This window comes from Epinephelus moara, chromosome 7 (genome assembly GCF_006386435.1).
Source record: "Epinephelus moara isolate mb chromosome 7, YSFRI_EMoa_1.0, whole genome shotgun sequence".
In the NCBI taxonomy this organism is placed as follows: domain Eukaryota; kingdom Metazoa; phylum Chordata; class Actinopteri; order Perciformes; family Serranidae; genus Epinephelus; species Epinephelus moara.
In genome coordinates, this window is record NC_065512.1 from 19,438,365 (window position 1) to 19,456,627 (window position 18,263).

Sequence of the window (18,263 nt, forward strand, 5' to 3'; positions counted from 1 at the left end):
TGGTGGGAATGAGCACTCACAGGCTGCAAATTAATGACACATTCACACCATAGATCATGACACATCGCTCTGCCCCATGGAATAGAGGACAGGCCACTTCTAAAGGCCCTGAAATCTATTTTTTTTTTCCAATCATCCTCTTGCTTGGAGCGATTATGGTCCTACATAAAACCCAACGTTTTCTGCTGTCGTTAAAACAGCTTTTGTTATTTCACAGGAGAGAGTTCTGTATTTGAGTTTTTCTGTGGGTTCTTTTCACTGGTTTGAAGTCTGCGATGCTCATTTGGTAAAAGGTGATGTCAGGCATTGCAGCAAGATTTACACTGGTGGTTCTCAACCTTTTCTGTGTCAAGGATCCCTAAATACAGTTGAGGAGATAACCGTGGAGGAAGTGAAACCTATGATCAGAATATTCGCTCTTATGATTCTTAGGGTGTTTTTCATCATGCTAACGTGTCTCCTCGCTTCCCTTACTCAAGTCTTTTCCTACTGTCTTAGCTCCTCCCGGCAAGAATGTGTGAGAGAGATGCAAGGAAGCGACTTTTAGGATACACTTGTGTTTCCTTACTCTAAGCGCCTCCGGAAACCTCCTCTCTCTCCTCGCACCTTGTCTCCTCGAGGTGCATTTAAAAGATTGGAAGATCCTCCTGATGGCTGAGAGGGGGTGAATGATTTCCAGGTCACGGGGGGAGAGCACAATTCAGCAGGATAAAAGCACTTCTACTCATACTGGGCTTCTATAGTAATTTAATTAGTGAAAACAAACTAATCCCCATTTTTTCTGGGGACCTCCTTGAACTCCTTCAAGGACCTTTCAGGGTCCCCAGACCCTTGATTGAGAACCAATGATTTACACTGTTAGGAAATTATAAAGCACACCAACACGGTTCTGGTGAAGCAGACTAGCAGAGTTTTTGACTTTTAAACTCTAAATTAATACTTACTAATAATGTTTTCTTTCTGAACTTTAAGTGTTGCTTATCCAGTAATGAATATTTAATGATATGGAGAAATATTTGAAAATGTGAAACCAAATTTTAGGGGCTTTGAAAATAAAACACATCTGTAACTATATCAATACGGCTGCTAATTCTGGCCCTGGCATTACTTAGGTTCAGATCAAAACCAATTTGTGTGGTATTTCCCACCCCTGATGGTGTGTGAACAGCAAGTCCTTGTCCTCAAACTTTTCCACAAAAACTTTCGGGGAAAGTTGAAGAGCGGGGGAACTAAAGCAACTCCAGCCGGTGAAATATGAATTAATTACGAACATGCTTGCGAGACATTAAAAAAAAAAGGACCTAGTCAATGTCCTATCTCCCCAAGGGAGGTTCAGACTCATCCCACAGATCTAAAATCTTGTGAAGATTCGCAGACAGCGAGGTAGCGATGAGCAAAGAAAGTATCGCATGGTGAGAGGAAAGGAAAAAGAGGAACAAGAAAGAAGCAAAAGAGAAAACGACAGCAGCCTCTGGGGTGCTAGGAACACCACAAAGATGCCGAGAACTAAGTGAATATACAAGCGCACCGCTGACTTATGTGCTGCACATACATGTGTGACACAGAGAACTAAATGCTGGAGATAGATGAATAACATGAAGAGTATTTCCCTCTCTGCACTCCTCAGCCCTGGTTAACCATTCTCCAAAATCACTCAGCATTTTTCTCCCTTTAGGCCCCCGAAAGGATTTGACCCTGTTAACATCATTACCAGAGAGAGCACGAGTGCGAGGGAGACAGAGAGATTCCAAGATGAGGGAAAACTGGAGGGAGAAAGATGAAAGCGGCAGAAAGAGGAAACATCTTCATGTAAGGGAAACGTTAACATTTATAAAGGATATGGGCACGGAGCAATATGACTCGTGCCTGAAATCGTGCAACAAAATAAAACCCTGTATGGGCTCCATTATGTTGCACCCTGCAACATTATAATTGCCTTTTCTTTAATTTCCTCTCATCTTCTACATCTAAATTTGACATAAGGCAATGTGTGCCTGTGCTGACGCAGTGTAAATCCTGACACTGTCCTTGAGCAAGAATGTGAATAGTTGGCTCAGTCATTTTACATGGCACTAGGTAAGCATGTCATCCTAAAGTAAACCATGTAATGGAGTGATGAGAATCCCCACGCTTTCTTCCCCACGGCTTTCTCAGATTCTTGGATCTCTGATTGATAGGCTCTAGGCAGTATCAAATATTATAATTCAGGCCTCATTCTCTCGCTCTTTCTGCACTCCTTGTCCTTCCCGTGGTGATAATCATCATCTGCCTCAGAATGTAGAAATCAGTGTAGCAGGGGCTGTCGTTAACAACCTCTGACCCTTCTGCCAGCTTCAAAAACTCTAACAAATCCCATATCCACTGCAGAGTTATTAACTGTGATGTTTTAAAGACAGACAAGGGACACCGCGTGTTTGGTTCAGTGCTGGAGAGAAAGCTAAATGATTTTAAGTGTCCAAGGGAAAACATTCTAGCTGCTGGAAGCCTGTCAGCCGGGAAGCAGGTGTGACACTGTGTATGTGAGTGTCTGACATGGAGAAACACAGCGAGCAAGAGAGACTAAGTGTTCTAACTTCCATTAGAGGGCCAGTAAGCCAGGCCAGCGGGCCGCTCTAACAGCTGACAAACAGTTACAACAACTGCCCATTATATCCACGCAGCTCTAATCAGAGCGAGAACAAGAGAGTGCAGGAGCATTCGGAGAGTGGGAAGATGAAGTGGATATACTGCACGTCACTATTTCATCTTTGTATGGCTCAAGTACAGAGAGCCAGGTGATGTCAGAGGTATATATGCAGGGATTATTAGATGAGAGCAGGTACATGGAGGGAAAAATTCACAGAGGGAGTTTTTAGTAAGCCAGCAGGGTTGAGGACGACTCCCCATACCGTTCACAGCCTTGGAGAGCAGGAAATGTAGCCGGAGGGCAAAGACAGAACCAGACATAAAAACAGACATACATGTATAGTACATGAATGCGCTGCACATTTATGCTCCCGCAGAGACTCCCTCTATCTCTAGCTGGAGCACAAAAAGTTTCCGTGCAAATTCTTTATCTTACATAGCTCTTCTTTTTCTCTTCCTCTCCCAACAGGGACAAAGCTGTTTTTAAACGATTTTAGAAAATACACGTATTCACTTTCTTGCCGGGAGTTATATGAGAAGACGGATAACACTTGCATGCATGTGTGCTATATGAAATTATACAATCAGCAACTGGTCATCTTAGCTTCGCATAAAGACTGGAGAGAGGGGCAAGTAGCTCTGTCCAAATGTGACAATCAGCCATCGAGCACTTCCACAGGTCATTAATTAAAGTATATTGTACCAAGGGTTTTGAGATTAACTATTTCTAAGCTGTGGGCAATGACAAGACATCAGGAAGTTAGTGCTTGCAGCCAAGAAATGGTTGTGCTACCTTTGGACACAGCCAGGCTAGCAGTTTTCCTCTGTCTCCAGCATGGACAGTATAAAACAATGGACACAGCCACTATGACGTCACCCACTGGTTTGTGGACTCCTTGAGTTTGGCATTTTGACCGCCGCCATAGAGACAGACAACCATCCATGCTCACATTTACACCTACGGACAATTTAGAGTCACCAATTGACCTAACCTGCATGTCTTTGGACTGTGGGAGGAAGCCAGAGTACCCAGAGAGAACATACAAAGTCCACACAGTAGCGCTACCCCACCCCAGGTTCCAACCAGGAACCCTCTTACTGTGAGTCAACAATGCTTACCACTGTACCACTGTGCTGCCCTACTGTGATAATCCTAATGCAAATTTTTCGCTGGCGAAAAACAGGCTTAAGTCCATTAAACAAATGCTAAAAAACTGATTATCTGACTCCTCAGAGGGTCTTCAAGTACAACCAAATCCTGAACAGGACTTTTTTTAGGCCTTTGAAACGTTAAATAACTTTAACGAACGCAAACCACACCGAAATAGCGACATCTCGGCGACACCTACTCTGTGAATATGGGATTCCACCATGGTTACGTGGTAGCGGCTTGTCAACAGACAGCATCCACCTGTCACTCAAAGTGGCTATGCCCTTAATTATGCATAACTTTAAATCTTAATAACATTTGACTAGATGAGTTATATAAAGATTTCATAGAGATTCAACGTTATGAATGGGAAAATTAGCTAGAGACCAAAACAGTTTTTGGTATCAGGCTGTAAACATATTTATTTCTGCTGTAAAGTTGGGCATTTTAACATGGGGCTCTATGAGGATTGACTCACTTTTGGAGCCAGCTTCAAATAGCCATTTGAGGAACTGCAGTTTTTGGCACTTCTGCGTTGGCTTCATTTTCCAGCCCTGGAGACTGCTGCTTGGTTTCCATCATTTATGCTAACTTACACTAGGCGGCTGCTTGCTGCAGACTTATATTTACTATACAGACAATGATTTTACTATGCCCCGTGTTAAAACATTTTGCTTTCAAGTGTAATGCCATTTAGGAGCTAAGGTCTATGTAAGACAAGTCTCAGCAGTCAAGTCCATGTCAGATTGTCTTAAGTCTCCATTTCTGTGACTCAAATCAATGCCTGCCGCTCTTACAGTAACTGGGACTCCTGTGTTGTGTCACACCTGGGTCATGCCATGCTCTGCTCTCACTATGCTAACCAGTCCTAATTTATGAGCCCCCCGAGCTACAACAGTCATGACCCCACCTGCGATGTTGCTTTTAACAGCTGGCGAGACCAGGATGGAAGCCGGGGGGGGGGGGGGGGGGGTTAAGGCTAATTCGTGCGTCTGTGTCGGTGTGTTACTGCGCACCGTAGGTGTCTGTTTCCATTACATTGTTAAATGTAGGTAAGCGTACGGGCAATGCTTGCCGAGCAGAAATGGGACTTTTTCCATGTGGGCTGATTCAATTTTTCTCCCATCCGTTTCCGGTGCTGATGTCGATAGTGTCAACAACAAGGAGCAGATAATAATCCATTCTTCTCTGTTGAACAGCTGCCTCTTCATCCTCCCTCCCACACCCTCAGCTGCTTCGCCTTCCTGTTTGACCACAATGGAAATAAGCTTTTGAATTGTATCGTTTCATTCTGAGTGATCATTTGAAACAGATAATCAGCGTGCAGTGATTCCCCCGAGTCTTTTAAATAACATTTTCAAACAATTTCAATCAAAATTCTCATGAGCGACGCCAAACTAAACTTGTTCCCACTGTTTATCAGATGCCACATGTTGCTTTGTGGCTCCGTCCCTGAACATGAAGGTCAGTGAACATTAACAGCATTACTCTGGAACTTCATTAGAGAATGATTACATGACTCTGATACTTAGCTTTGCAGCAGTGCAGCGACAGTCAACAGGGAGAGCCTGTGCCGAGCTTTAACTCAGTTACAACACCATAGTCACATATGGTGCAGCTAAAGCGACATCTTGACGTATAAATATAATTAAAGCCTAAAAATTGTGTGTGTGCTTGAAGACAGTTCCTTGCCAGTCCTATTATGAATAAATAATTCAAAGACAGAGAGGCAGCGAGAAAGATGGTGAAAAATTGCAGTTGCGTAGCAATATCTCTCTTGCCACTCTTATGCCTCCGTCCAAAAGGCCACAGTAAAAGAAATGTAGTGTTTTTATATGCAGCAGTATGGTGTTTGAGATCGACTATAATGCCAGGCCTAGCTAAGTCACACACACACACAAGCAAAATCAAGATACTACTTGAATGCTGTAGTATACTGGTAAATGAATACATGAATTTCACTCAACCCAGCATTTACAATGTGAGCAGTAAATCAACAGCTGCACATAAAGACAATAAAAGGACTGTATACAGGAAGTAATCATTTTCTCTCCATCATTTTCCTCATAAATGCCGTGGTCAACTTGCTTTTAAAATCTACCACACACACTGAACATTAGCAGTGAATTGACAGAAGAGCAGGTCTCAAACCTGCAGTCTGTGCTTCTCACCAACATTTGGAGAATATCAAATCATGACGTGGAGGTAGGGACAGGTATCGAAAATCAGTACCAATTGAGAACCGCTCCGAATTGTCTGCTGATCAATTGCAATTGCATGTGTCTGAACTTGTCCATTCTTTTATCAGCGCTGGCATATTTTTCTGACAGTTGCAGGTGGAAAACAATGGCGGAAAAGAATGATTTTTGCTAAATAATCATCAGTAATGTAGATATAATGACTGGGTGGGTAAAGGAAAATGATAGAACAGCTAGAACAGTCTGGTAATGCAGCCTTTAAAATCAGGAAAAGACAACACTTACGATATGAGGATATATAAAGTCTAAGAGGATATCTAATCTCATATCACAATATCAATATAATATTGATATATTGCCCTGCCCTGCCCTAAACTCAACCAAGCAGCATGTCTGTTCCGTTATCCTGATATATTAACTTAAGCATCATGCAGGCAGACTGCAGATTTTTGTTCTTTAACAAATAAAACCTCAATGAAATCAACTGCTGTACAAATATTCTCTAATTCCATTCATTCTAGACGATGACAGACTTTTTCTTCACTGTGCTCAAACTCAAGAGATAATAAAACAGTTGACACTGAAAACCTGTTTAGCCTACTTATTTCTCCATGATAAAGAATGTGACCAATAAGCAGAATTGACAATGGCATGGTATCCATAAAATCGTATCCCTACATGGAAGATATCAAAGCAATTTAAGTTCAAATGACATGGTTTACATATCATCTTGTCTAATCTGCTACTCTGTGGCCCATGGAGAGCTCGCTAAACATTTACATCGTGACAGATGGTTACAGTTAGTCTTTATGAATAGATGATGTGGCGGGACCGAGTGCGAGCCACATGGAAGTGTTTAGGTTAGCAGTTAAAGGGGCCAATCATCATTTCGTAGAGAATAAGACCATTATCCCATCTACTGTTTATTGGGGTTTATAACAGGGTGGGAGGAAAAGGGGTCAAGATGAGGGACAGAGGCAAGTTGTCACAGTGGTTTATTCATATCAGCCCACACACACACACACACACAGTATGTTAAGTGCTCCAATCTACTCCCATCGCCAAATCCATTAACTCTATAAGGACACCTGCTACCCCACTAACCTCATCTACCCATCCCCCACTCCTACCCAACCTAAACCCTCCCCCCAACACACACACACACACACACACACACACCCCACCCTGTCTGCATGACAAAGCACTGTGGTCCCAAACGTACCACGAAACAAAACTTTCAGACAGACACAGATTACGCAACAAACAAAAGACGCTCAACTCATAATATCCTGTCACGAGCAACTGTAACAGCAGCGTCGACTGAATGTTTGCGTTAATTGTTGTAAAAGAATGCGAGGCTATAAAAACACTCAGCTATCTTCGGTCATTATCCATCTTGCGCTTGTGCACAATTAAGCCTGACAGCTGTATCTACTTTATGTACAGCGGTTAGTTTTTGTATGAGTGGCAGCTTGCTATCAGTTCCCACGTTTGCGCATTAAGCTGCAGATTGGAAAGGAAACTAATTAACTATTAATTAGTCTACTTCAAACAGACTTTTTCTGCCATTGTCAGTCATTTTGCCTTTCAGGCAGTAAAAGACATGCGCTTGTAAATTCATGCATTTATGCATAAGCAATTAGACACAAACACACACACATGCATCGCTTTGGTCTTAGGTGTTAAGCGGAAAAGAAGCACATTACCAGAACATAATGGCAAAGTGAGTGAAGTGCTCTTCATCATTGCGTAAGAGGATTTTCAGAAAAGGTGGGGGAACACGCATGTAGACGTTTAGTCATGCACACACACACCTTTAAATGTGCACAGCGAGCTGAGCGTGCGCCACTGAATATGGATCAGCGGTGTGCAGGTGGGGAGCGGTCGTCATAGTTACGCCGCCTGGTGTGTATCCCACCAGCGTGGGATCTGCTCTGATGGAGGATCAAGCATGGAGCAGGGGAGTGTGGCTGCACCGCAGGACAGCAGCTCAGAGCGCTGTGGGTGCTTGTGTGAGTTACATGTGTGTGTGTGTGTGTGTGTGGAGGAGTGAAGAGGAATTCTCTCGCAGGCTGGTCATCATCACCCTCAACAAGGAAGAGGGGGGGAGGAACAGACCAAATCCCAAGGGAAAGGGGGCAGGGTTGTGCTTTTGACAGGGTAAAGAAGGTGCTCTGAAATAGTCCGAGGTAGATGTGGCTGTTAAACACAGATTCTCCCTCTGACAGTGTAAGAATGATGAAAATATCTGGTTTAGATCACCCTTAAGTGTAGTTTCTAATTAGTGTTTTTTGAAGAGGAGGTAGGCTGGGCTGGTATTGTTCGAAAGAAGTGGGGGAGGGAGGTCAGGGGCTATTCACTGGTGGAGGAGGAGGCAGCTGGAGTAGCGTTAGAGTGAAGAGAAGTAGAGATACATGCAAATCAGCTCAAAAGAACACTTCAATGGTTTAACAAACTGAATGGCTAAAGGGTTGTTGTTGGTTTGTTTTCACACAACATGAGATACGATCTCAGGCGTGACCAAGTGCGCAGGCAGAACTGTGCAAGCTCAGCAGGGAGCTGTGATGTGGGTCAGTCCTGACAATAAAACCAGAGGTGCTGCGGCAGAGTCAAAATCTGACACAAAGCAGACGCTGCCTCTGCTCCGGCTTCGGCTCCAGCCACTTTCCTGATTCACTGTGGCAGGCAGGAAGTCTCCCTCAAGAACTTTGCTTCACTTCACACAGTCACTCATCTCCCCATGTGGATTGGAGAGAGACTACAGCTCAGATCTGGGTCACGGGGGAGGATCATCATTAAAAAAACAAGACACTGCATGAGAAGACAAGCTGTGATTATTCACAACTAACGTCAGTTTTGATTTACTGCTCTGCCCGCAATAAAGCCATTTCAATCTTAAAAATTTTTCTTGATGTCTTCTGACAGCTCCATTGGAGGAAAAGTTGCTTTCTTCCTTCACACTAACTTTTCACCTTAGAGAGGACGGAGAGAGGAGGAAACTTCATTACAAGAGGACAGTGGGGTTGTGGTAAAACTGCAGTGGAAGTTGGGTGTGAGTTTCAGTGGCAGACTGTGAAGTCAGTATTACGGGGCCATTACGTGCCCTGTGGGTAGTAGACACCAGTAACCAGTATTTGACTCGCCTTTGGGTGCACCTGATGCAACAAGTCCACAAGCACAATCACAAACCCCTCATCCAGCTCTATTGATCCATGACTAATAGGACATCTCAGTCCTGACACTGACCCACGAATGGCTCGCATTTCCATTACCCATCCCTTTAATGAATATTTACTGAAACCTACCACACAGTTGGTGGATGATAGCCAAGCTGACTTGTCTTGTTTCTGCTTTTCTATTGTTTGTTTTCTGTCAGTTGAGTCAACAATGTTATGATATGAAAAAACAATAGCACAAAAGGCGTCTTGTCATGGGTATACACAAAGACGTGGGTCTAGTGCTTATGATGCAAACAAGCGTGCGTGCAACTAGAGAGATGTAGCAGGCAAAGAAAATAACAAGGGGAGCAAACAGCACCACAATCAGACAGCTGCACACGCCTGCATCTCCCCTAACAGAGAGAAGTAGGTCCTCTTGTTTCTGGTGGCAACAACAGGCAATAATAATGAGCGACAAAACTTGGGACAATCACACGCACGCACGTCAAACTTTTCCATAGCATATACATAGCGTTACATGCGTACAGCGAGACAGTGAGCTATTGCATTTTTCCCTTACTGTCTAGACTGCACTCTGTGTTGTGTCAGCTGAGGCTTACAAACACATGGAAAGCATTCCCCAGTGGGAGAACAGCTGACTCAAGATGCACAGCGAGAGGACGCGCCGGCTTGACCACACACAAGCTGAAATCCCTGTCATTTTGGGGTGGAAGCGTGCAGCTGTCCTTCTTATTTGGGACAGAGGAGAGGCTGTGGTGGGCATGAGGGTGTGTCAAAGCAAACTCTGAATGCTGACAAAGGTTGAAATGCCTGTGCGTTGACCTCATCATCCACATGACCTTAAAAAGTGAGACAGTCCAAAAAAACAATTAGGGATTTTTTTTTCAAATACCCTTTGCTTTGCTCTTCGGCATCTAGGCAGTTAAAATGGTATGTTATTGTTTGCTAACACGCTGGGCAGTGACAGTGAAAGTAAAAGCCAACCCCAGATTCACTCATTTGGTGTTTTGTTATATTTGCACTGTTTTCGGCCCCGTTTCCACCAAGCAGTACGGCTCAGTTCAGTACACTCTTTCTCCGATTCCACTGTGAAAAGTTGTGGATGGTACCAATGCAACCGTTCTGTACCGTCCCCATTCTTGGTCCCCCCCTCTGTTGGGGTACCTAGCACACAGATCTGGTACTAAAAGGTGGAGCTGTGAACACTGCAGTCTGTTGATTGGTCAATAGCAGACGGTTGCTCTGCTCAGGGCTGAGTTGTGGCTGGTTTTGAGGCTCGTGTAACCACTGTTCATACTGTGGAGGGTTTTATTACTGTAACTATAAAATGAAAGGATGTTTTGCTGCCTCTCACAGCAGCTGGAGTCAGAGAAAAATATAACTTAATTCACTGGGCCGACTGCCGGCGACTTTTAGGTGGAACGTTAACTTGTAATGTTACTCAATGCATGAGTTGACGATGTGAATCCATCAGCACACCTTAAATTTCACTTTAACAACTCTGACCATCACTTTACTTTTTATATGACATACACTTTTAGTAATGGGTGGATCTTCAAGCGTTTATATGTATTAATTTTGACCGGATTATGAGAACTGCATATATTCTAGTCCTCACTCTGAGACAAAAAAGGCGCCGCGGAGCATCGTTCCTGTGGGCTACGGCAACACTAAACCCCCCCAGCTTGCCTGAAAGGACTAAATCCACAAACTCACTATTTTTAAACATCCCATGGAGAAAGACTCCCACTGCAGCCTGTTGTATTTTGTTCTGTGGACGATAGACGAGGTGCAGACTTCCATCCGTGAGTGCTGGACGGAGCAGTGAGTGACAACAACCCTGCCCACATAAAAGAGTACTCTTTGCAATGTAAACGCTAGGGTCTAGGTACCATGTCTGAAGGGTTACTCTTGGTTCCAAAGGTACCATACCGAAAGTCTTTGGTAGAAACAGGACTTTGGATGCCTGCTGCTAACAGTCTAGGACCTGGTCGCTACCTTTTTATAAAGACCCAACTCACCTAAGCACTGTGGGGGTACGCTCTCATAAATGTTCCCAACACATAAAATAAAAAGAAAATAAGAAAATACAGGCAGAAGGCAGAGTCTCTGTGGAAAAATACACCACCGCACACTTTTATGTGATGATTAAGAAGGATTACTGCTGTATGAGTCTCCCCTGCAGAGTATATCTTTAAGCAAACAATGAGGCTTCCCAACCTTTTCGTTAAGTTGCATCATAATGTCAAAAAAATAGATGGCAAGAAGTGAGGTTCATACAGTTGTCACTTCCATGTCCCAGATTTCCTCCACTGTTAATTATAGACTTCATTCACATTAACAAATGAACACATTTTAATGAGTAGGTCTGAAATAGAAAATGAGATTCTTCAATCTCTAACCACTTTCAAGCATTTCTGACAATTGTCACAGCACCACATGGACAATCAAATCCTAACTTAAGTGGCTATAAGTGCTGCCCTTCTTCCACTGCACAAAAGTTTGGGAGAAAAAACAAAGGCACAATAGTGCCGAAAATGGAAATGAGCTCTTAAGTACCTTCATGTTGTTTGATTGGGCCAATTATGGAGGGCCAGCTTCAAACTCAAAGTTTGATGGCGTTACTTCAACTACTTAAAACTTTTCTCTTTTCAATCAATAGCACTGTAATGAGCCCGGAAAACAGGCTATTGTTTCAGCGTCGCTTCTGACTTGAAACCACTGATCAAAAAATAGCATCAAAAGTCAAACTAAAAAGATAAGGATGACTGAAAGGAAACAAGAAAACATCTACCGCACACGAGGAGACAGAGGAGCTACGAAGGAGGAGGATGGAGAAGCAAGCCACTTTTAAAGGATCATACCACTGTTTTTGCAAGTGAAATGCATGTATATTTCAAATAACTGCTGACCTTTTTCCCAAAGTGTTTAAACTTTATGAATCTATTCATCTTGAGTTGTGTATTCCATCACAGTGAACACAAGTCTGCAGCTTATTTTTCATTCCAGTGTCAGTGAAGTTTCATTACTGCTGTGTTGTAAATGTAGATTAACCAAAGATTAATTTGAAAACACTGCGCTGACTTTGCTCACAGTAATAATAAATAACAAAAAATGAACGCAGACATAATGTATGATTAAAGTCTGCTGATAATATTTTCATACCCTATAGAAATAAATGGAAACAACGGATGGAAATGAAAATAATGTGGAAAAAATGCTGCAGCAGGGTTAAAGATAGATGAATTATAACATGAAGCCGCAGCTGTCGGTGTGATTCTGTGTCGTTTAATTGGTTGTGTTATGTTCCCTTTGAATAAGAGGCCACACCCACTGCCACACCCCACTTTTAGCCAACATGTATGAATTATTTATCACATTTTTCCAATCCCCACGACCAACCATCTGACAATGGTTTGTGCAAATGCATTCATAACGAGTTCAGATATTGTGTGAACAGGGTGAAAACAGCACCTGTTTCACCGAGTTGGCAGAGATAATCAAGATATATATATAAAACATCACATCGTGACAAACGCGTGAATAACTGCAGGTGGCAGAATGTGCATCTTGTCAGGCATAAGCTTTAAGATTTCCCCTCCGTGCAATGTCAAGCTGCTCTGAGACCAGCTCATAAGCAGGACCAGTGGCAGCTCATCTGAACCGGGCAACTGGAGGCTGCTCTCCTGTCAGCCCAGTAAATGGAAACCACTCAGGCATTTCACAGTTAAACCAGCCAGCCTTGCACATATTACATTTCAATTTAGTTATATAAACTGGGACGTTTCAAACACACTCTTACACAAACAGAAGCACACCCCAAAAAAAGCACACTCTGTTTCACCACACAAGGCGCATGACATCTTTCTCACTCTCTGCAGGGGGGGAAGGAAGACATCCTGTTTGTAAAGCTAATAAACATTCGTTCCTTCAGGCAACTCTTTTTATACGCTTTATATCATATACCCCGGCGCCACGAGCATGCGCACGCGCACCCACTCACACCTGGTTGCAAACTCAGCAGCAGAAATAACCCCAATATAAGATTTGCCTGCCAAAAAATTGTGTAAGTGGCACCTCCGGGTTTAACAATGACTGATACAGTCTCCATCTAACACAGCTGTCATCCACCTTTATTTCTTTCTTCCTTCTGAACAAATGCAAGTGTGAGCACGCGTGCCAGCTGACACATGAGGCGAAATCAGACAGCTGATCACATACAAAAGACAAACACAAGCACATCTCATTTAACACAGATGCTTGTGCATGCACACCAGGAGACATATAAACAATTGATATGGCAATATATTGCCATACAAACATATTTATATACTGGCACAGTGGTGGATGGATTGCAGAAGTCACCTACCTTGCACAGGCTCAGGGGCCCAAAGTGCAAAATGGCACTCACATTAACACAAACCGACAAGGAAGAGACTAAAATGACCATAAAGTGACAGAAAAATACCACAAAGAGATGCAAAGGAACTGCAAAGAGAATAAAATAACAACAAAAACAGGCTAAACGACCAAAGAGAGACAGAAAAATACCTCAGAGACACATAACAACCACAAGGAAACCCCAAAACACACAAAAAGATACATAACAACTACAAAGAGACGCAAAACCTCAACAGAGTCTGTGTTTCTTGTTTTTATGTAGGAAAGGTGGTGGGGCCCTTTGCATATCTGTGCCCAGGGGCCCATTGTCTCACAATCCACCCATGACTGGCACCAATGTTGCATTAAATCAGCCTTTTGCCAAGTTGATTTGGAAGGTCCCTGAGCCCAATGTGACGTCTTCAGTGTCTTATTTTGTCTGACCAGCACTCTGGCCTTAAAGATAGTCTGCGTACTATTATAAGAGACTTGATTTGAGGAGCTCGAGCCAGAACATTTAGCCATCCCTGCTTCCAAAACAACTTAAAAATGATCATCAAAACTGTCGCCAATTTCTTTTCTGTCAATCAACTAATTTTTCCAGCTCCGGAGGATTTCTTTGAAGCGTATTACATATAGCAGATCTGCCAGCCTAATATCACTAATAATGCTGGCAACGTGTCATAACAGCATGCGAAAGTATCCTGAGTCCTCCTGTGATTTGTGCCAGGGAGCCACACAGACACACCACATAAAACAAAATCTTTCCAAACACCTGACATGTTCTTCAACACCTCAAACTGCTTCCCGTTTAACCATATGATTCATGGCTATTATGTAATCTGAAAAAACCCTCCGTTCTCCAGCCTACACTGTAGATAAGATCTGTAGTCTAACTGTGTGCAGTCTTCTGTACTGTACACGGAACAATACAGCTCACGTTTTTCGTGGAGAATAATCATTCACAGCCCACTCAATCCCAGTGAAAGTGACTTCTGATGCGCGGAAAGGGGACGTGAGGCAAGGCACAGACTGGTAATCCTCTTGGCCAAGTGGGGGCCTCCAGCGGGGTCACTTCCACTCCCACTCCCGCCCTCCCTCCTCCGTCCCCCCGGCAGCGCTGACAGGCCTCCCCATCCAGGAACAGAAAAGCCATCTGGTGTTTGTTTGGGACAGTTCACAGGCAGGATGCACTGTGTTGTATGAGTGTGTCAGCAATCATGCCTGTGTGAGTGTTTGTGTTGTGTCACCCAGTGTCATCGGCTGTGCATGCCCCAACTCGCTTTTGTCTGTGAAATCCAATAAATTGCAGGTGAAATGTGTGAGAATGGTAGCTTTAACCCCTGGAGAGATGACTTACAAAGCTGGTAGCCTACCTCACACCCACTGGATGACTTCATAGCCTGGGGGTGTTGGTGGTGTGTCATCCAGGTGTGTCTATAATGTGTGTGTAATATATACAGTATGTATGTGTACATTTATGTGTGTGTGTGTGTGTGTAGGTTACCTTCACACAATGGCAGGATGTCTATATGATCAGTTCATGAACACAAGAGGTCAGACTGTATAGGGTTAATCTGTGACTAGAAGTCCAAATATCACATTAACCTAGTTCAGCACACACACACACACACACACACACACACACACACACAGCTGTTCACGGGCATCTGTCATTATCGCAGTGATTATCGATGTAGACTACTTCCACCTGACTCACCATGAGTATTAGTTGCTTGCCCAACTATAATGCACATGTGTCACACAGGTGCGCCTCTATGAGCCAAACACAGAGGCACATTAGCGGCACAGATGAAAGCTGAAAGGCTGAGAGCTTCCTCAGATGACTTACCAAGCAGCGCACAGGCAAGAAGGAGCGCACCGGTTGCCATTGTGTGTTGCCCCGCAGATCCACTTGTAATATTCCCTTCAGATGAGGAGGGGATGTCTGGTCGGGTTTGACAGTGTGGTTAACCGCTGGTCCTGAATCAGGGAGAGGATCTGCGGATCCCCGAGCGACAAAAGCGGCCGGGATTTGTCTTGAGAGTCAAATCCACAAGCCGGTGCGAGTCCGGCGGTTTGCCAGTGTCCGACTCACCTCTCCGGTGTCCTCCTGATTGCAATGAAAAGCCTCGGGGTGTCTCTTTCCCCCCCTCACCTATCTCGCTTTTATCGCTGACGACGTGTGCGTATGCCAGGCGCCTAGGCGACCCAACCCACTCTCCGTTTACTACGCATCTGAGACTGCGGAGGCGATTCACACTCGCAGCTTCCTCGGTAAAAGACAAAAGTCCGGCGTGACTGTCTTGCGCGTATTTGGAGACACACAAAAAAAACCTGATTACAGACAGGAGGCTTAAATGCGCACAGGAGGGATCAGAGAGTGCTGTCCGTGTGGAGTCAGGCTGAAATAAGTCGTTGCTATAATTTTCCTCCCCTTCGCTGATGGGAGAGCAAATCGCAGTCCAAGCAGGCTCTGGCTTTCTCCACGGCAAATCCCGGAGACTATAATCAATCTCCCACTATCGCTCCGCAGAAAGCCCAATGGGCGGGCGCTCTAGATGAAGCAGACAAGGCTTTGTGCTCTGACACAATAAATCAGATTAATCAATGAATACTGGAACTCCAAACACTGGGATCTTAATTGTACCACCAATACACCTGAGCCGGTGTGTCCTCAGTCACAATGCGTAAAAATGTCTCCGACAAGACGGCTTAGTAGCTCCAAAAAAAAAAAAAAGCTGCTTTACTCATGAGTTCAAACACTACTGCTTAATTATAATCTGTCTGACAAATGCTGTGATCTGGTCCCAGACTGAAACAGTCCACCGCGTTTCTTCTCCCAAGGTTATTCCCCTGCTTCCTGCTTGCCACTTTTGTTTGCCTGTGCAGTTTGAAAACTTAACAGCGTGCTGCCTTGTCTGCCCCCACCCCCCCTATCCAAGACCACGCCCCGGCAGCATGGGACACCGTCCACTATGGGTGAGGCCACATTTGCATTTTTGAAATTCAAATTCTAGGCCATGATGGTTTGAATGGGTTAAGCCAAGTGGAGGGTAATTAAACCTCCAAAGCTACCAATTTTCCTCAGCTTTTTATTTTGCAGGGTGAAGTTTAACCACCTTTTGAGGGCTGACATGAATCATTATGGCACCAAATCACATTATACTGCATATTAAAGTGTGTAATGATAGGGTCTTTCAAAAGGAAAAGAGGAAACAAACCCTTTTTCTGATACGAGCCTATTCATTTATGGTGTTTACTTGTCTTGTGCTGATCACAAAAGTCACTCTCTCATGCATAATTCAACCCAGCAGTCAGTGTGTTACAGGCAGACATTTTATATCACTCACACCACCTTATTTTCCCCCTACTCCTACTGCCATACGCACAACTGGCAATCAGCATAATGAGGTGCCACTCTGCCTGGGAACTATCAGAACAAACACTTCTTTCCCCCCACCAGCACACAACAATTCACCTTTCAGGGATTGCAAGTTGCAGATTCCATCCCTCTTTGATTCAGATCGTAAGTAGCTAAAGCAAGCATTACTTTGACATATGCTGAGGTTTATTGATTTGCACGACTCTCTTGCTGCAATATTTTGGAGGATCTCAAAATAGACAGGGTGAATGGGAGTTTGCACGGAAACAGAAAGTAGCACGATGAGATAATACTGCTTTGGTGGGGAAGCTATGAAAGAGCGTTGCTTTCTGGAAAAGGACAGAAATATAGAACCCCAAAAGCTCAAACTTAGTGAAACCCAAAGCTCCCTTCTTTGTAATACATAAATAAATGAGCAGGCCTTTGCATGCGCATACAAAAAGTAATTGCAATGGACCCATCTGGTATTCTCTTTATCAACTGGGAATTGCAAGTTCCGAACACTGCCTGAATGCAACATGAATAGCGTTTTTTTTTTTCTTTTTTGGAAGCAGTAAAAATGGTTTTTCTCCCTTTGCTGTGCTCGTGGATTTCAGCTCAGATAAAACTTCCTGAACAACTGGTGAAGTGGGTCTAAGCCCAGAGGCACTGAGAAAGATGTTTACAGAGTACAGTACGTTAATAAACCGTAACTTCTCATCTGAATAACAGTTAAGCAAAGTGTTAATGAAAAATGGGCTCTTTTTCATTCCTCCTTCTGTCTTAAACTGTGTCAAGGCATTAAGAGAAAACAGAGACAGCTTTTAGCATGTTTATAAAGAGAAAACAAAGGCTTTAGCAGACACTGCTGCCTACAAAAAGTAAGCCAGAATGGGATTAGACACTGGTATGAAGCATGTGGGCTATTGGCTCATCTTCTCCACAGGTCTATCCAGGTCCACCGCAGCTGAATTAATACAGAGCCGGCTAGGTAGGCCATGTGCATTACACCTGGTCTACATATTGCTGCACCTAAATTTAGCTCAGTTCTCCACAGACTCCTTATTGCATGGGCGAGTGATGGCACAGTTTGCACAGGCAGGCAGCTAAAAAGGCAGCTGTGACGTTATTTGAGCCCGGCATCATGGTAGCACTGATGATGAGATCACCTTTGACCCCTCATGCCCGTTTTGGCAACTATCCACAAGTGTATTTGCTTAGAGAAAAAAGGATTCAAAGGAATGTTTGCAAGTATGGTGGGTGCTGGGGATCACAATAGGTCTCCATGGAAACAGAGGCATCTGCATTGTGTGCACTTCATAACAGGGTCCGTCACCTAGAAGATAAAGTGTTGATAGCTACAGCTT

The 18,263-nt window shown here is 43.8% G+C and overlaps 1 protein-coding gene across 1 annotated transcript in view; it reads right to left on the reverse strand.

The window, feature by feature from the left end:
- The window catches only part of igsf3 (immunoglobulin superfamily, member 3), a 90,348-nt gene extending 73,933 nt beyond the window's left edge, over positions 1-16,415 (reverse strand). The window contains exon 1 of the mRNA XM_050048395.1: positions 15,385-16,415. Coding sequence (XP_049904352.1) covers positions 15,385-15,424 — 40 coding nt within the window. The 5' untranslated portion in view covers positions 15,425-16,415. The remainder of the gene's footprint in view (positions 1-15,384) is intronic.
- Positions 16,416-18,263: the final 1,848 nt, after the last annotated feature.